Below are 21,130 nucleotides of genomic sequence, written 5' to 3' on the forward strand. Positions count from 1 at the left end.
GGGTAATGCGTACAGCACTTTATTACAGTTTAGCCCCGGTTTACCATGGAGGCGGGCTCATCTGCTCTCATCGCAGACCACGCGTCCCGTTTCTTTTCGACTTGGGGCCCCATTCCTTCGAGTGGGCCCCAGTGGTGCTCAAATCTGGCCACCGTTCCCTCATTTGACTTGCTAATAAGGTTGGCCAGGCGCCCGGGCTCTCGATAATTTTATGCTAACGCGATGGAAATGTTATTCGTCGTACACAGATTTTCGAGATCGTCGATTCCTCTGGGGCGGCCACGCCACCGACACCCGGGGAGAAACGGTACCATCAAGATGGTGAGGGATTGTTCCTCGCGAGACTCTCTGCGCAGGGGGCAACCTAGTATTTCCTTTTTTTCTGCGATCGTAAACTTTTTCTTGGTTATTATTTTATTTAATCGTTTCGTCGATTGTCACCTCAATTTATCATTTCAATTGGTTTTAACCTCTTGCGCTGGAATGACGTGAGACGCACGTCGAGAATTTTTCGTCCCAAAATTGCAATATTTCCTCAGTTTTAAGTATATTTATAAATATTGCAATTTTGGGACGAAAAAATTCCGGGCAAAATAAATAATATAATTTCTATCCAGTGATATCATACCGACGAGTATTTTCAAAAAGAAAGACGAATTATTTGTAGTATATGGTTTGGTCACTCGTTATGGTCCGCAATCAGTTGCCAGCGCAAGTGGTTAATACAGTTTAATTGTTAGCGTGTGATTAATTTTGTTTGTTAGTTTAATTTAGTTTAGTTATTAGTGTGTGATTAATTTTGTCTACCTTCGATTGTTTGAATTCCAATTGTTCCGTTGTTCCAATACAGTTTCAACTTTCAATCTCATATTTTGTTACTCGATTGTTCCAATTAGGAAGGTTTCGTTATTTAATTATTTTATAACATTGAGTTAAATGCCGGTGGAACGTTCTCGCAGATCGTAACGTAATTTTACACTATGTGTTTTATGAACTGGTCCGCCTCCCTTTTTCATTCTCTATGCGAACTTTTTCAAATCTCTAGATCATGTATCAATAGTAATAAAGTAATTGATATTACATATTTGGATTACAAGTTCTACTTTCGTATGTGTTTCTTCGTAACATTTCATTGCGGCTCGTTTAATGATAATTATTAATGTTAATTTTCATTGATAAAGAAAAAATGGCGTAAGTGTAAGGTATCGCTTGTTGCATTATGTGGCCGTTGTTGCATTTCAGGAAAAGCAACTGGGAGATATTATCTGTTAGTTGCCAAATTATACCTTTCGTTATCTAGTAAATTACCTAAAGCATGTAACGCAAGAGTGTTGTAATAATTCTCGACTCGTTTCGAGATGACCTATCAAATGACTTTAATGACCTGCAGAGAATACCTTCGCAATAAGTATCTAACGAAAGTTAGTTCGAATAAAGAATATCAAATCATATTCGACGATGATCAAAAGAGTTGCATTTAGTTGTTCAATATTTAATACTATTAATTATTTAATTATCTAATCATTTAATGATATTTAATTATTCAAATGATCAAACATCAAATATAAGAAATTATCAAGTTCATTAAAAATTACTAAATACTCGAGGTGGAACAAAATTAAAAGAAATTTCAAAGAAACAAATTGCTGGACACTGAACAATGAACAATCAAGAGAAAATTCCACGATTATTAAATAGATAGTGAATATTAAAAGAAATAAGCAAATTTCCAGTGTTTCAATGTGTAACGAAATCCATTTCAACGTGTAACGGTAGAACGAATTATAAAATGTTCAAAGATTTTAAAATATCCAAAAATTGAAAAAAAAAAGAAATCTACGTAATCTACGAAAAATCATTGATCAAAATATCCAAAAATTCCCAAGAGCTTCCCAAAACCCAAATGAATTCAAATTACAAGTTGACAATGTTCCAATATTGCGATAGACTGGTCAATTATCTTTTCCGAGCAAGAGCGAGCGTGTGTGTGTGTGTGTGTGTGTGTGTGTGTGTGTGTGTGTGTGTGTGTGTGTGTGTGTGTGTGTGTGGGTGTGTGTGTGTGTGTGTGTGTGTGTGTGTGTGTGTGTGTGTGTGTGTGTGTGTGTGTGTGTGTGTGTGTGTGTGTGTGTGCATTGAATGGGACCGATATGGGAGCACCGCTGGTAGGCAGAACGTTTAAGGGGGCAGCCGTCTCCCCGTCCGTCCGCCTAATAGTTTCAGGGGTTAGGACAAGCATCGCGTGCGTCCCGGGAGCATCTCAGATTCTAATCTGACACTTCCGTCGTCATTGCCACAATTACCCCGGCCCACGATATACCGGTGTCCTAATGCCTACCCTCTCGGCGCGTTGTACCCTTGAGTGGCCCCGACTGACTATGGCGGCTCCTGGCGACCCAGCCGTGTGTCTTTCGTGTGCGTGCCACATCACACTACACACCGCACACCATGTCACAAAGGAAATTGGCCGCATGGACATCTGGCGCTAAACGTTAGATAACGTAAACTCCTATCGAACAGGTTGACCAACTCGGTAATTACTGTTCGAAGGGGCTGTACTCTGTCGCTTCTGATGCACTTGGGGTTGCCCCAATTGTTGTTCGTGATAAGACGTGTATATATACATGTACATATATATATGTATAAGCGGAGATCGGTTGAAATAACATCTTTTTTATTTTTTGGGACCGACCAATTTACTCGAGCACTCTTTCGGACGATTGCCGGCAGTTTTTTTTTTTTTTTTTTTTGATGATCGTTTTGATATCAACGTTTCTCCACTTCCTTTTTTTTTGGGGGGGGGGGGGGAGAGGGGGAGAGAGAGACAGTTGTGTAATATATTGGGTCCTTTCTTTCCGTGGGTTTGAAGGTACGTTTTGGGGAATTTGTCGTTTGAGGTTGGTGGCTAAAGGGTGGTCGAAGAAATTAGGGAGTGAGAAAAAGTGTCCCCTTTTTTTTTTTTTTTTTCGGTGGTCATGAATTTCCAGGTATACTTGAGCCTCGAGTTTAAATTGGGACGATTCTTTAATGTTGCAGTAATGGCGCTGCGGATTGAATCGCTTCTTTAATCGTTTGTAAGATTAAAAATGAAATTAAAGCTACGTGTAACGAATTTACGATACGATTGATGGAAGATAAAAATAAATTATTGAAATACAAAATATTCCAAAGTTCCTCGTACGAACGTATTAATTAAAGCTGGAAGCTAAAAGAACCGAACTAGATTTTCTTTGACAAAAGATAACGCCAACACGTGCGTTGGTCAATTTATTATATACAATACAAATTGTTAGTTTTAACAACTTACTAGTTTGCCAGTTTCAACGATATTAACAATCCTCGGAACGGAACTAGCTCGAACGCTGGCTAGCGATTGCCGGTTGTTTGTTTTCGTCGTTCCACGACGTTCAACTGGCTGTTACTAAATCATGCATCGGGAAATAAATACCCATCAGTCAGAAAGCTCAAGCGCGACTCGTCGCCGAGTGTTCCCGCGAGATCTTAATTACCAGATAAATGGAAACGTTTGTGAAATCGACGAATGGTGAATCGAGTTGAGGGAAAACGAGCGTTCGCATGCGAGAATATTTATGACGCGTTCTTGGAGAGAAGTGTACTGAATGGCATTGAACGATCTCTGTGGTTGAGGAAAGTGATTATTATAGGACACGCGTCGAAGGAGAAACAACCGTTCGAATATTGAAAATGTATTCCTTTCGTTATTTTTCGAGGTTGTTATTAAAATCACTGATGAAAGGTACTGAGGTAAATTGAATCGGTATTAATCGAGAATAAAGATGAAACGTGTGTAGTAATCAGCGTGCAAATAGATAGCAATCAGCATACAATAGATATTATTGCTCTTAAATATTCAGACACTTGTTTGTACCTTTGAAAATATTTTCTACTGAAACATAAGGTTGTAGAATACTAAAAGTTTCTAAGTGTACAAATATCAAGTTTTGGGTGTTATAAATATTATAACTATTATAATAATATACTACAAATATTATATTATATATTATAAATATTTCGAATTTACACATATATTATATTATATTATAATTTACATTTTTCGACTATTAAGACAACTGTAAAACCCAAAAAGAATCCCTACAAAACAACCATCCGTCTGTGTATGTATCGACTTGTGACGTATATCATTTTGAACAGAACGCAAAGGGAAACTCGAGAAAGAGAGGAGAAAAAAGAAGAGAGAAGAAAATACCGGCGGTAAAATTTCCGATACATACACCTTCGCCTGGAGACACGTGTAATTTCGCGTATCTTAAAACCATTACGCGCCGTTCGGCCAATCTCGATTCTCCGCAAATACGACACTCGGCAATTCTCATTATGCAGGGTAATAGCATACGCGAGCGGGGCAAATGGCGAGGGGGGACGTGTCTCGCACACGTTGGTGAATTAATTCTTGGCCGATGCGTATCTTCGCCAGAAAACTCGGCAATTCCAGGAAAGAGTCGCACGATTTCCTTCCCCCGGACGAACCGGGCAATCAAGAAATTTCGTGGACCGGCGCACACCTGTGTCGTCGCGATAGTCGGCCACCAAGTTGTACGAAAGAGAGAGAGAGAGAGAGAGAGAAAGAGAGAGAAATGTTGAAAGAGGGAACGATTTTCTTCGCGTTCCACTTTATTATCGGGAGGGTTTCGACGTGGAAGGGGGCGTACATTTTTCATGAGACGATTTCCTCTGCCGTGATGCGACGCCATTATCTGACGCGTATCGCGCCGCTTCGAGCACGTATGTACGTACATACGTACAACACTCGGCGACGATAACGAGCAACGAGGACGAAAGTAGCTTTACACGGTTCGAAAACCACGGTTTGAACACGTGTAGATCGGGACGGATAGTTGGACAATTAATTCGCAAATTAGCCGGTCGATTGGAAAATAATCGGCCCCGGCTAACGACCGTGACGGATTTCCTGGAACGCACCGCGACGACCACCGCGTCGATGAATATGATCGAGATACTGGTATCTCGAGCGTAATTTCCCTTGTAATTTGTAATTTGCAAATAAAAACACACACACACACACACACACACACGCACGCACGCACGCATGCTATTGCTTTTATCGGTGACGCGCGTGTATCTGTCTAATGATGAGATAGCGTCTTCGTTCGCGTTTTCATGCGCGATGAACATTGAACATTCCACGAGTAATTATTCTGAAAATTTCTCGAAGTAAGAAGTAAAGATACTTCGATGAATTTGAAGAAGAATCTTCAATATTTAAAGGTCGATTATAATATCTTATTGATTCGTGTTTATAAAATTTAATCGTTGTTTTGTATTCCTTAATATCTTCTCGCGATGGCAATTATTTTAATGCTTTGAATAAAAATCGTCCTTTACTAACTTTCGCTATCGTAAAACGACGTATATTTACGAGATTATAATCGTAAGCAATTTCACAATTGAATTTCACGCAAGTGAAGTTTCAGTCTGACGAATCATCGACCAAATCCTTGCGATCCTTCGTGTAAAATTTAACTATTAAAATAACACACGTGTTTATTAATCGTCTCACTGGTATATACTACCAAAAATCTGCTTTACACTTTACACTTTGGTTGAATTTCGTTCGCGTTTCATCGGAAACTCCCACGCGAGTCACGTTTGACGTATCGTTGACTCGAACTCCTTTCGTCGGCAAGATGAAATCCACCGGGATGACTTTCCTCCAAAAACCCGACGTTTAAAATAGTGGGCTTGCGGTTTCGGTCGACAGCCGACAGTCGACACTTATCTTTCGTTACCTGGCAAGAATTTTTCGACAAATTTTAATGAACGTTCGGCGAAAGCAGAGTGAAAAGTAGCTTTCAGGAGATGATAATCAGATTAAAGCTACCATGTAATTAATGTGTTCTTCGGCTCGAATTTTATACCGGTGTTTCGTTCTTTTTCAACTTGCTCTTGTCAAAATATCAGGTTAATCGAGAGTTAAGATGCAGAATTTTAAGCCAGCTTATCAAGACGTAATAAAGATCTTCCAATATACACATCTGTTTTTTTTCTTTTTATTGTCATTAGGCAATTTTAATTTCCACAAGGAAGAAATTATCTCGCAACATCTTCGGCAACGTTTAAATAATGTCAAAGCTTAAATGTTTGAAGGTTCCTTCGAAAGTAGACGTTTAATGACGCACGACAAACGACACGTAAAAGCCGCTTAAATAACGTAAAATGAGAAAATATATAAACAAGGCCTGGAAAGTTTTCATAATGCATTAAAAAAATACATCAAAGTATTGTCCATTTTCATTGCCTAATAACGTTTCAAAGCTAAATAAATGATGAATCTGTTAATTAACGGCACGGCGAAAGAAGATGCCATTTTATGGCATTGTGAAAGAAGCAATTTAACTTCCTACGAGACCGCACATAAATGTACAAAGAACTCTCGTAAGAAACGTTTCTAAGAAAACACCGTTTGTCCAAGCGTTGAAATCACCGAGTTGTAATACCCTCCTCTTAGCATCGAAACTAACTATACTAACTAATACTAACAAAAAATGATCGGTGTAATTTTTTTCCATGAAAATATTACAGACTCACGAGTGTAAGTATAATTTTGTAAATTTCAATTGACGAATTTTTCCACTTTTTGAATCTTCAATTCAATTCAAACCAAAATTTGCGTCGAAACTTACTATCAAAATATCAATTATACTAATTAATACTAACAAAATACTAATTATACTAACTAATATTAACAAAATACTAATTATACTAACCAATACTAACAAAATACTAATTATACTAACTAATACTAACAAAAACGATAAAAGTCTCTAACTTTTTCCATGAAAATATTACAAACGTCACGAGTGTAAGTACTCTTGTAAATTTCAATTATCGGCCTTTGAATTTTCAACTCGATCCAAATCAATCGCTACAAAGGGAACATTTGCGTCGAAACTAACTATACTATCAAAATATTAATTATACCAATTAATACTAACTATACTTTTGTAAATTTCAGTTATCGGCCTTTGAATCTTCAATTCGATCCAAATCAATCGCTCGGAAGGGAAAATTTTCTCAAATTCGGCCCTTTCTCTTCTCCGTCTACTTCAGGAAAAGGATGGAAAGTCGCGATAGAAACTGCAGAAACTGCAATATCCGGCGGCTCGACTATTTTGGCGTCGCCTGGGCACCAAAAACGAACACGCCACACGATAATGGCCGTTGATGACGATCGTTTACATGCGCTCGTAATCGTCCTCGAGTCAGAATTTAAATATGCTCTTCAGGTTTCCACGCAGCAGAGCGTCCGCTAAAGAAGAAGAAGAAGAAGAAGACGAAGAGGAGGAGGAGGAGGAGGAGGAGGAGGAGGAAGAAGAATAAGAAGAAGGAGAAGAGGAAGAGAGTAACGCGGATCGCAATTCAGCGCCGGGAGGTCGATGTACGCGAGGCCTGGTCGTTATTAAAATAAATTCATTAAGCCGAAACGGGGATCGCGCGAGTTCCCCGCACGGGCGCGTCGTAAGAAATTCACCGTGTTGGTAGCGTGCAATTATATTGTCATTAGTGACGTCACGCGCGTAATACAACGCGGCTTCCTCTTGCTTCTCTCTTCTCTTCCTCTTTTTCCCTTTCCCCCCTCCTTTTTTGTCTCTTTCTCTTCTTCTTCTTCTTCTTCTTCTTCTGGGATGCTCCTCTGGCATCCTCTGAGCTTCGCTCAGGGTACCATCGTATCGCGGAGGATCCATCTGGACGAAGAGATAATCCAAGCACCACCCGTGGACCGTTGATTATCGGACGCGTGTAACCCACGAGATATCGCGTAGTCGGCGCGCTGCTGCCGCGTTAACTCGTAATTTCCTTCGTGACGCCGTTTCCAGAGCCTCAGTTCTGACTCGGTCAAGTTTCAAGAGTCGAACCGACTTCGTTTAGTGTTCTCGAAACGCTCCCGCGAATTAAGTTTCTCAGCTTATCTTTTCGGAGCTGTCTTTCAGAAAGAAACAGACTGTGGTAGTTGATGATTTTAATATGAAGTGAAATCTGTTTTCGGAAGATATCAAAGTATATGCGATTTGCATGTACAGCCGATTATAATGGCAATGGTAATGAAAGAGAGAGAATCTACCGTTTATTTTCAATAAATAACGCAGTTTTATCAATTACAAAAAAAAAAAGAGAAAAGTAAATACAAAAGACTTTAAACCCGTACAGCACTTCTGATTTTGCACTTGATTTAAATCGTATATCCCGATCGATCGGAGTAAAATTTCCAAATCCCATCTCTTTTGTTCCTGTCACCTGAGATTCTATCATTCTCCGATCGATCGATTTCACTTTCCCGAACCTCGTCAAAGAAGGAGAAAGAAAAAAAAAAGAGGTGTTTAATATCGTGAGTCGAAGAGACTCGCGCCGTCGGCGTCGTAAACGAAGAAAGAATTTGAATTTCAAATCGGACACGCATTAAGAAAAGCGGCGGGGCAACGTGCTCGCGAACACGCCCGGCGGAATTTCACTTTTCGCGCGTAAAAACGAGCCTTAAAGGATCGCTAAGTGCATCTAATTCGACTCGTTTTCGGTCGGAACGATCGGCTTTTACGATCGGGTCCCGCGATTCCCTCGGCCATCGTTTCACTCTCTCTCTCTCCTCTCTCCACCCTCCTTCGAGCGGAGATACGAGACAACGCAACACGTCCGCCGATAATTCCGCGCGCGACACCGAGGCGAGGCCGCGGCCCTCGCGCAAGAAAACCGACCGTGCAAAGCCATGAAATTATGCAAATGCACGCCGCTGCAAGGTGTTTGGATAATTGCGCGCGCTGTCGGCTCCGCGCAGCCCTTACTTAAAATCACATCAGCGCCGTGTGCTGCTGCCCTCGGCCGACGACTTCTGCGCGCCCGCGTCTCGCCTTCTCTCATCAGTGTCACCGCCCCATAACGCACGCACATCCTCTCCTCGCGTTTATTACGCTTTTTTTGCAAACGCTTCGCCATCACCCCCTTCCCTCTGTCTGTCTCCCTTTGTTCTATTGCCAGTTACCGCCGGTGCATATTCAGTTTTCGAAAAACAAATCGCACGCGTGGTTTAAAGAGGTCGGGATAGTTTGGAATTTTCTTTTGTTTCGTTTTAAGTAGTAGTTTGAAGTCTTAGAAATAAGATACAAAAGGTCCTGATTTATGGGGTATAAATAATAAATCCGCGGATACATAAATAATTTGAATTTTGTATCACTGTTTATCAACTTTAAGCAGTATTATATAAAGTGTAAACCGTGCGATCTAAATATCACTTTTTGGTGAGTATTAGGAGATTTGGATTCAATTTAGTTGCGAATTGTAAGAACTGTGAGCCGTGATATATAAGTAAAAAGAGTAAGTAAAGGATACATATGAAACTTTGAACGCGTTTTTGTCGAAACTAGATTTTTAGAAACGGTGTGCAAGATACCTCGGAATCTAACCAACCGATTACTGTGAAACTTGGTACGTATCTTTAGTGTAACATTTACCAGATATTGACGATCGGACATTTTTTAATTTTTAACAATTTCGAAAAATAAAAACAAAAGACATAGAAATTTTTGGCATAAATTCGATACATCAAAAACAAATAGCTGCTATTTTCATAATTTTCAATCCCTAGAGAATATTGTTTACTCTTGAACTCTTTTTGCCTTTTTCTTGCAGCTAATCCTGCTTGGCTGGAATCACGCACACCGATAGGCAATGTAAAAAAGAAAGTTATGTAAAAGGATGCCGTTAAAAAGCTAAATAAGAGCCGTCTCTTTTTTCACTTTTAATGTCGCTTTTTATAGTTCGTAATGTGTTCAAAGAAACCACAAAAGCTCATATCAATCAAATATGTACTTCTGTTTTACTAGCCCTCCAAAGTATTCGTAATTTTTAGGCCCGTCAAACTGTCCTGCCTCCTTAATTCCTCTGTACGTGGGAAACACGTTAAACTAATCCTCGTTAACCTTCCAGCCGCTGACGATCTTCGTCTCTCTTTTTTCTTCTTTTACTTTTTTTCTTTTTTACAACTCGTCCCTTTCGAAATGATCTTCGAGTTCTACGATTGATCGTGCGAAGCGAGATTGGTTATTTCGACGGGTTAAGCGAGAGGGGCAAAACGTTTATGGCAACACGTTCTCGAGTTAGAGCGTAATTATATCATTTGCGCTCTGCGATACGGTGTATAAATTGGAGATTAACGGCGATGTCGATTAATCCGGAAGATGTGGAAGAACGTAGAAATAAAAAAGCGGGAGGTATCGCAATTTATTGAAATAAATTTACTGAACTGACTTTGAATCAAATGTGCCAACCTCGTACGTATTATAGATCCCTCTCGATCGAGGTTTAATTAAATATCCTACAGATATTGACACAAGATATTAAAAATTAATAGAAACGAGCTATTTAGAATAAGAGAGTGGATATCTCCGCGAGTGGTCGATGCCGATCTGAAACAAGAAGACTTCCCGCAGTTGCTCGAGGCTGTTCGAAATAGTCAATTGTAGCTTCGTGAGTATCTTCCTCGGGATTTAACAGCCACGTGTAAACTTGTATAATTTCAAATAACGATTCTCGTGATCGCGATCATAGAAATTAGTATGATCAACAGAAGTGTTAAGCGTTTCTACTGGAAGCACGTTATCGCCCTAGTTTATTCTACCGGAAGAACGCAAAAGAACGATAACTAACAAATACATAAAGCAGTTCGACAGTTTTTCGTGTTACTCTGTTTCTTTTTCTTTTTTTTCTTTTCGTTCGTTGCTCAGTACGGCTTGTTAGAAATAATACTCACTTTGGTTTTGCTTCCACCGATGCTTCCTGGTCGGATGCTACCCGTTTCGTAGAATCTCGTGAGGATCTTCGACACGCATCCGTGAGAGACGAGAAGTTGGCGTGAAATATCGCAAGGCCTGACACCGACCAAGGCGAGCTGCACGATTCTTTGTCGAACGCAATCGGGCAATGGCCTCCCATTAACGAACACACCACCCAATTGATTGACTCCTGCTTGACCTACAACACCAGCGTATAATTAAACGATTTCGTTTGGGCCCAACTTGAAGTCTCTTTCGTTTCTTCTTTCATTTCTTTTTATTTCAAATATTAGTTAATTAATGAAAGTTCATTTCTAATATTCATTTCTTATATTAATTATCCAATGAAAATGCATTTCTAATATTAGTTATCCAATGAAAATTCATTTCCAATATTAGTTATCCAATGAAAATTCATTTCCAATATTAGTTATCCAATGAAAATTCATTTCCAATATTAGTTATCCAATGAAAATTCATTTCCAATATTAGTTATTTAATGAAAATTTTATCTATCAACAACTTCTATATATGAAAATTACCTAATAATATTTCTAATATTAGTTATCCAATGAAGATTTTATTTATCAACAACTTCTATATATGAAAATTACCTGATAATATTTCTAATATTAGTTATCCAATGAAGATTTTATCTACCAACAACTTCTTTTTGTGAAAATTATCTAATAATATTCCTAATATTAGTCAACAATGTCTTTTTATATGAAAATTTCATTCATCAACAATTTTTTTTCTATCTATTAACAATGGAATGTTAGAGAGACGTAGAAAATTAGAACGTATGCGTCTGTTTTGCTTTCAAGCAAGAGGAAAAGCCAGGATAATTACCAGGACGATAATCTCGAGAAAATCTCGTTTTAACGAAATTAAATCATTAACTGCCTGGTGGAAGGAAAAGATCGATGGTATTGCCAAGCTGCAGCTGTGTCTCTTTTATAAAATGGCAATGATCCGCTAACAATTATCCTGGTTTAGGGTGGAGCATTGGGCAGATGCATTTTTCCTAACCTATAATGACACAGTGAGGTAATGACAGAACGAAATCATTGGTTTCCAGACCTTTGTTCGCCGCAGTCCGTTCTAGAAATGCATAGAACGAATCTACAATCCAAAGAAAAATTGACGAAATAGCTTATTCCTATTTCCTACTCTCTGATGTCTTTTAACCATCCCATTTCTAAAGCTTATCCTTTCTTTAATACAATTAAAGATTAGCAGAATCTCATAATAATAAAAAATTATTAATATAATATAATAACACATATAATGTAATATCATATTCTATAATATAATAATATATTTACATCATATAGTATACTGTATAATATATTATATACTATATATATTATACATTACAGTATTATATTATATATAGCATAATATTGTATTATAATATAGTATATAGTAGATATATTATATTATATATAGTACAGTATATTGTATTGTATTATATATTATATATTATAGTATTATATTATATATAGCATTATATTGTATTATATTATAATATAGTATATAGTAGATATATTATATTATACAGTATATTATGATATAAATACAAATAATAACAAATATAATATAAATAAAAATAATAATAAAATCTCACAATAATAAAGTACAACAACTCTATATGAAATGTAAAGATATAAAGAATTTTAACAGTTTATCCACTGGCAGCCTATTAATCGACTATTTACCGCCATCGGTAAAGCGTTAAGACAATGAAATTGAACCGATTCGAAGAATCCAAGTATTCACAAGTATTGGTCGAGTTTCGAACGATCGCCGAGGGACGAAAACAGAAAGGGATCTGACAGAGAATCGTCATCTTGACATTCTTTCTTGAGGGAAGGGAGACGTATAATTATCCGTTGTTCCGTCGGCGGATGTCGAGGGACAAGGGACGAGAACGCAGAATAATGCTCGCCGGGATTGTTTTCCGCTAATTTTCGAAACGTCCTCCCGGACGTTCGAATCACCGTTTTTACCAATTTTTCACGCACCGCGCGCGAAACGAAATTATCCAGGATCTGAGGCTCTTTCCTCAAGGAGAGTTTGCCAATCGCGACGCGTCTCGTTGCATTGTAAAACGGAGACAGCCGCTCATTCTGCGCTTGTTCTCCGACGATCCTCGCGACGATAACGCGTTCTGAGGATTTTCGATACCGTTGATAACAGCTTAGGCGTGAGCCGAGGTCGCGTAATTGTTACCTGTCCCTCTGTCGTGTAGTTACGCGCATTTTAATTGCTACAAAGTAAGCTCCTTTACGGCGACGGAGAATTTATGGTGGATGCTTTACGCTTTACGTTGCCTTGTGCGATTCTCTGCGCCATTCGACGATTAAAGAGCATGAAATGAGAATAATCTCAGCTTCAATGCATTCGCAAAGGAATATTTACGGAGACGAGATTACTGGAACATTTGAAGAATTATTATTATCCGGTTTATTGAAAGGGATCTATACCTCAGCAGGGAGGAAAGCATGAAATCGTGGTTCGTAAAATGATGAAAGATGAAATTATTAGAACCTTCAAAAGGATCATTATTATCTAATTTGAATGATTAAATTACAGAGAATTTATATGTTACATATTATATCATAATAAATATCTACAGTTTTTATTGTATTATAAAATCAAATCCTTTTGCGTGTTACTATTTCTTGACGGTAAATACAAATACACGCTTGTAGTCATCAACTTCAATACTCATCATTCCACCATTATATTTCTTTCGTTCGATCCTCTGGCGTTAATTTTAAAATTAGTACGTTTGTGAAACGACAGAGAAATTTGTCCACGTCTAAATGTGGATTAATACCATGTCATTATCACTACTGTTATTAATATCATTAGCACAGAACTAATATCCTCTACGCGAACTAATATCCTCTACATGTGTCCTCAACGCGAGTCAACCGTTCGATTAATTTCCAGAACTGGCAAGTCTGTTCGTGGAAAATATCACGGAATGAGATGTTACATCGAAACGGCGCGCCATTTAAACCGGGAAATCAAGCATTTGCTGGTGATCGTTCGACAACGAACGAACAGAAACCTGATGACTTCTAGTAACATCAGCGAGAGCCAGACTCGGTCGTGAATTCCGTGCTTTCAAAGTTATCCAATCGTCGTTAACTTTTTCCCCCCCGATTTCCTAACATTCGAATCTCTCACATTCTTGTTGGCCACCTTGCTCTTCGACGAGGCAATCGCACGATTGCTTCGAATTGTCGCACGGCGATCAAAGATCAAAAATGAGCACTAAACGAGCTCCTTCCCAACGGAGAAATTATCATAATTCGATTCGCAACTGAAACTTTCGATTCGGTGGATCCACGCGAGGCTGTTTAATTTATGACATTCAACGAATGAAATCGACCTTTTCGGGACTACTTTGCTTTGCATAGTGTCTTCGCCATTCGTAATCTTATCTTTGAAGTCCTGACTTTGGAATTTAAAATATATATATATATATGTATAGTGATCTGCAGATGAGCTGGAGATGAAGAGAATTTTAGCTCGTGCATAAATTTATCTTTCACGACGTTTTTGAAAATTTCGTTGAAATGGTGTCAAAGTGGACGAGTTAGATAATTAATTTATTTAACAAATTCAATACTGTTACATCTATACTTGTACTATATCTATAATTTATTATTACCGTTAAATTTATTCAACGAATCTAGAATGCGCCAATTTTTTATTAAGTATATCAAAGCCACGGCCATCATCTCATTCTTTAAATCTTACAACAACTTTATTGTTATACCGAGCTGTAAGTTTTCTGAATTAACTTTGAATATTTCCCCTCACTTTGCGAAAAGATCGATCTCCAATTCCAAGTTTCGTCAAATGCTTCTCGTTTCTCGAACTCCGAAGCCACACGACTTCAAGTATCTTTTCTCACTTTGCCAAGAAATCCAGTTATCTCGAGTCGAGTCGTAAAACTGGAAAATAAAAACGTCGATCGATCACTAATTTTATTGATCGTTGAAAATCGTAGAGGCGACGAGAGGGAACGCCGACCATGCGCGGAATAAAATTTGAGTTACGCCGAAGGCTCTCCTCCTCTCTTTTCTCTCTGGGAAAGGATCCAAACAACATCGGGATATTAAGCCAGCCATAAATCAACCGGTGGCTTACCGACCGCGAGAACACCATCATTCTCCGATCATTTTCGGTAGCCGACGATTACTCAACGGCGTAATTATTAAACCGGCGAATACGTACGGAATATCGCGGATATTTCTGCGATCTTTTCAATGAACTTGTAATGTTGCAGCGACAGTGTGTGTTTCATTTTTTGACATTTTGGTGAAACGAAATTTTTTCACACGTGGGCAATCCTTGATTCTCTCCGTGAATCGTTGTTGCATACTCATGCAACGACACACAGCGACCAATAAATTGCAAACGATCATCATCCACGAGCTGAGATTAAATTAATTTATTATTTAATTTATAATATTGATCATTTTTGATTAAATTTGAATGAAATCTTTTCCACGAATAATTTAACAACAATAGTCTTACAAGCTACAAAACATATATCATACACCCAAATTACAGTTTAATTTATAATATTGATCGTTTGATTAAATTTGAATGAATTCTTTTCCACGAATAATTTAAGAACAATGGTCTTGCAAGTTACAAAACATATATCATACACCCAAATTACAGTTTAATTTATAATATTGATCGTTTGATTAAATTTGAATGAATTCTTTTCCACGAATAATTTAAGAACAATGGTCTTGCAAGTTACAAAACATATATCATACACCCAAATTACAGTTTAATTTATAATATTGATCGTTTGATTAAATTTGAATGAATTCTTTTCCACGAATAATTTAAGAACAATGGTCTTACAAGCTACAAAACATATATCATACATCCAAATTACAATTTAATTTATAATATTGATCGTCTGATTAAATTTGAATGAAATCTTTTCCACGAATAATTTAAGAACAATAGTCTTAAAAGCTACGAAACATCATATTCCCAGAGGAACTGATCATCTCAACAATAAAATGAGACTCCAATATAGTTAAGAACTTCCAACAACCATTAAGACACAGCTTTCGTCCGAAATAATCGCAGCCTCTCTAAACCGCATCCAATGAAGTCCTAAAATTTTATAAATCGTCCCGTTTAAAAAACCACGAGATCTCTCTTCCGTCTCGTCGGGGCATCGATATAAAGTATCCTTTACAGTTAGGTAAATTGCACGTTGGACTCGCTTCCTCGTCGAGTAATCCAGATCGGGGCAATTACGAGCGGGGAAAATGTACGCTGCGATAAAAAAAGCTGCGAAGAAAATTATCGCGGAGAGAGATGAGAGAAGGTGTCGACGATAATGAAAGAAACACGCGAGAGGAGTCGACCGAAGGTGGTGGATGATTTAAGGACGCCGCTCAGCGGCGACAAACTTTTCGGCACGTTATTACGAGGGAATCACATTAAAAAAATGGAGAGGAAGAGTGGAGAAATTCTCGCGTGTCGATGCCTCGTTATTCATACGACGATATCCGACATCGGAGCTAACGATTTATTCGGCTTTATCGGGCCTCCGAATTATTATTTCGCCTCTTTAAAAATCCTGTCGCATGCGCGTCTCTCCTCCCGTCTTCTTCTCCTTTTTCTTCTTCTTCTCTTTTTTTACTTTCTTCCCCTCTCCTTATTTTATCTTTATCCACTCCACGCCTTAATTTTGGCGCTGAACACGGCCAAGAAAGAGTGTCGAACTTCCTGTTCCAGGCCCCGAAAATCCAGGCCTCGAAATTACACCGAACAGCGACAGACCGCCGGCCAAATTATTATTACGGCAAAAACCGAGCAGGAAGCGGCGTTCGTATCTTTTATAAAAATCTCACGGGGCGAGATTGCGCGAATAACTGTCGGATTCACCGAGCCAAGTCTAGTCTCCCCCATCGACGATGGGCCAAAGCATGAAACTAATCGAGGGTGAACGGTTGACGGAGATTCACCTGATCTCGGGGAAAGGAACATTGTAAAGTATTCGATTTGTTCGAACGACTGTGTCTTTTTGCTAATTTTCTTCACTGGATATATTTTCGTAGAAGGAGAAATTCAGAGGTTTGGACAGTTTACTTTTAAAAAGCTTTTCGATTTGTGACTTTAATTATTTAATATAATATTTAATGTATTTCCAATATTGAAATATTGATAATTTAATGTTTGATATATTATTTTTAATATTATCACGTATAATTTAATATTTAATGGATCGTTCAATTATTTAATATAATATTTAATGTATTTTTAATATTAAAATATTGATAATTTAATATTTAAAATATTAAATTATATATTATCATATATAATTTAATATTTAATACATCGTTCAATAATTATTTTAATTATTTAATATAATATTATAAATTAATTTAATATAATATTATAAAAGTTATATCTTGATCGTTATTGCAAGATGTAGTAATTAGGTTACGCATTTTCGTACATTTGCATGAAAGAAATTTAAATGTCTTAAACACTCCTAATGAGGCTTAATGAACGAAACAAATAACGTATATTGATAAAAAGATGAAATTCTATGGATTAATAATTAAGTCGTTGATTTTTCTGTTAATCCAGATATCATTTTTATCATTCTTTGAAAAAAATAACTTCTTTAATATCTACTACATAGAGTTCTCTAATATTTCTTCTATCTCCTAATATTTTCTATTATTTTCTACTATTTTTATTATTCACTTTATTATTCAATATATTACTGTATATATATTATATATTATATCAATATATCACAATATATTACCATACTATTATTCAATTTCTATTAGTCTATTATTCGCATTCAGTATCTCTTCGGATAATCAACATTTTAATGATTGATTAACCATGCAGTCTAATGAATAATAAATTGAATTCCTCTATAAAGAAAAAAAAAAAAAAAAAAAAGAAAGTGTGAACTAATTAGAGAACAATTTTTCGCACGTAACTTTGGAAACCAGTGTTAATAATGTTCCCAGCTTAACATTGTAGAAGTGAAGAAAGTACAATGTACCAAAATGAGATCCAATTGCCATAAATCGTTGTTTGACTTTGATCTGACGCTCGGAAGAGAAAAAAATCTCGGGAAAAGGGAGTCGTGAGGGTAAAAAAGACTAATTCTAATTAGTAAGGGAGAGAAGAGAAAGAAGGCATGCGAAATCTTGTTGGTGCATACCGGCACGTAACATCGTGTGGGCCATAAACTAGAGGGGGTTAGTTAGATACTTATGCGACGGCTGATGGAGCAAGGAAGAGAGCTGAGAGAGAAGGGTTGTATCTCTGGATACATAATAACGGTTAGCTCGGAATTAGTGAACTAATACGGGCAAGCGCCGATCGGTATCGCGCTTGCCATTTAGGCCCTAACCAAACTATACACCTGCCTACCTGTAATCACGATCCATCTACGCTAACAGATTTTTCCTCTCTTTCTCTTCTCTCTACGTACAGCACGCGATACGATGATCCTTTCCTCTTTCTCTCTCTGAACCCGATCTTAAATCGCATATACTCGTAATTGAAATGTACAAGCGATACTTACACCCTTTGGTATGGCTCTCTTTAGAACTATATAAACAGCTAATTGGGACGTTAATGGCTGATAAGATTTTGACCTGATTTCTCGGGCAATTTGGGTGCTTACGCTTGAAGATGGTGTTCACGGTTCAACGAAGATTGAGGATCATTTCGCGGTTGATCTGGTTTTACACGATGAGAAATTTGGGGGGAATTGGAATGAATTATACCCTACAGAGAGTATAGTGGCAGATGTTTTAATTTTGGAAATGAGCGTAAGTGACTGAGAAGTGCTCTTAGTGCTGGAAAATCCGCAACACAAAGTATTAGTCACCAATTGTAGTGTGCAAAATATAATGTATAGCGTCGTATGTAATAAAATTATAAATGTAAATTCTAAATTATAAATGTAAATTATAAAACTCCACTTAAATTAAGAAATGTAAATTCTAAATGTAAAAAAAAAATTATAAATGTAAATTTATAAATGTAAATTATAAAACTCCACTGAGTTAATAATTTCTTAATAATTTACACCATTTTTTCGCTTGTGCGATGAAAATTCACGTTCAGATAAGTGACGAAATGAAATTCAATAAATTTCTAAACAAAGCAAAGCTCTACTGCGGTTAACAGAAATATAGAAACAGAAATAATGTTGTAAATAATAACTATCAGGTTAATAATCCGAAACTTCTTCGAAACATTCGTGCGGCAAGAATTCACCAATTTACTGCCATTCTTTCGTTCGTAACGTACTTGAAATAAATGAAGTTATTATAATAGCTGCCTGCGGCGTTCCGGTTTGTTAAAAATTCCCGTGATAATCCGCTCTGAAACGTCGAACGATGGAGGGAGAGCGAGAGAGGGAGAGGCAATCGAAGCAGCCGAACGATGTAATTAAACTCGTTTAATAACAAGTCCATAGATCTCGCCATTCTCGATTATTCGCCGTATAAAATTTCTTCGTTAATTACTGTCAAACTGGCTTCCAAATCGTAATTTAGTCGACGCCTCGAGCGACCATCCGCGGGAGGGGAGGGAAAGAGCGAAAGAGCAAGAAGGCGAACGCGCGTGCAGACGCGAGGAGAGAAAAAAAGGAAAAAGAAAAAAAAAAAGGGAAAGGAGGGGCGATTTTAATTTTTACCAGCGAACAACGACTCGTCCTCTGATCTCGCCGACGCGAGACGGTAGCTGACCTCGTACTGAATGTCCGAGAAACGATAACGAGGAGGCCTAGCATAAATGTCACGGCATAAATCCTGCGAGAGCCCCCGATACACACAAGGTGTTGCATTAGCGTTGCTAATACGTCGGCTCTGCCAGGACTCATTTACCTCGATGCTCGATTCATGTTCGTGGATTTTGAATTTTGTATCATCCTCCTCAGAGGAGGGGGAGGGGGAGATACAACCTACCGGCGATTAGGGCAATTTGCAGCGGGATTTCGCTCTTTTTGATTGATGAGGACGAAGAGTACGGAGGAAAAGGGGAAATTTTCGTTGTAATTAAGGTAATTAAGAGGCGCGGATAATTTTCCAAAGAGAAGATCCTCGAACAGGATTGAGAAAGTAGAGGTAGAACTACAAATTCCCAAGCAAGTTTCGTGGTAATATAAATTGAAAAACTGAGAAATCGGAATTTTACGTACTCGCGTCAGCGAATACGTGTAAATAACCCGTGAAAGAGGCAAAGGTAATCAAGATCTTATAAAGAACGAATTTGCAGTCTTTTTTTATGTTTTTTTTTTTCTTAAAACTCTGTAACTCGAGCATCTATAAATAATGTAATGCACGAGGTATAATTTTTATACGAGTAGAGTATTAATTAAATTTATATATATATTAATATAATATATAATATATAATACATATAATATAATATAAAACTCTGTAACTCGAGCATCTATAAATAATATAATGTACGAGGTATAATTTTTATACGAGTAGAGTATTAATAAAATTTATATATATTAAATTTCTTTGACATTTGGAACTTTCACATGTTAATAACAATTAAATATGCATCATTTTCCTACACTTAACACTAGAACTACCAAAATAGTCAAAATGACGAAATTTCTGTGATTTTCCGCAGAAATTTTCTACATTTACAATTACTGGATTCGTAATGTAAATTCAAATGATTTATTATAAAATACACAGCAAATAAAATAAAAACTTTTTTACAAATACTTTGCTACTTTACTTCTTAACGAACAAGTACTCTCCATTTTATAACAAACTTTTCCCAATCTCTCGCAATCGAACTTCTCTGACACAAGTTTCACACTCTGCTTAGATCGGTAGTTCTAGCGTTATACAGCGCAGCAGAAAATCAAACCCAAGATCAATGAATTCGTCGAATGTCGAATGCGATTGATCATCGACAAACTGTAGAAACTCACCTGTATGCGGCATATTGATCCAAGGATTTCCGTGACAGCCTGAAACAGAGAACGAGAGCAGTTCGTTAACGATCGTGTGGATCATCTGCAATTATCGGTCGATTCTTTACGGGCATGCAATTAACGTTCGTTCGTTTTGCATTAAATGTACTATAACGTATTTAATACGCCTGTATATTTCGTTGCTGTGTACACGTACGTACATACACGTTCGAAGACGACGTTCGCATGTGTGTGTGTGTGCGCCACCGCAGTTTACGGGAACACAGCCTTTACTGTTAATGAATTTAAATGTATTCAAAGGGCGCGCTTGACG

General features: G+C 37.5%; 1 protein-coding gene across 1 annotated transcript in view; it reads right to left on the reverse strand.

Moving 5' to 3' along the window:
* LOC122532037 (paired box pox-neuro protein) overlaps positions 1-21,130 on the reverse strand; it is a 40,682-nt gene that overhangs the window by 7,634 nt on the left and 11,918 nt on the right. The window contains exons 2-3 of the mRNA XM_043660455.1: positions 20,815-20,853; positions 10,799-11,019 (exon numbers count right to left, since the gene is read on the reverse strand). Coding sequence (XP_043516390.1) covers positions 10,799-11,019; positions 20,815-20,827 — 234 coding nt within the window. The 5' untranslated portion in view covers positions 20,828-20,853. The remainder of the gene's footprint in view (positions 1-10,798; positions 11,020-20,814; positions 20,854-21,130) is intronic.

The sequence above is a fragment of the Frieseomelitta varia genome, unplaced genomic scaffold, assembly GCF_011392965.1.
Source record: "Frieseomelitta varia isolate USP_RPSP 00005682 unplaced genomic scaffold, Fvar_1.2 scaffold_433, whole genome shotgun sequence".
In the NCBI taxonomy this organism is placed as follows: Eukaryota; Metazoa; Arthropoda; class Insecta; order Hymenoptera; family Apidae; genus Frieseomelitta; species Frieseomelitta varia.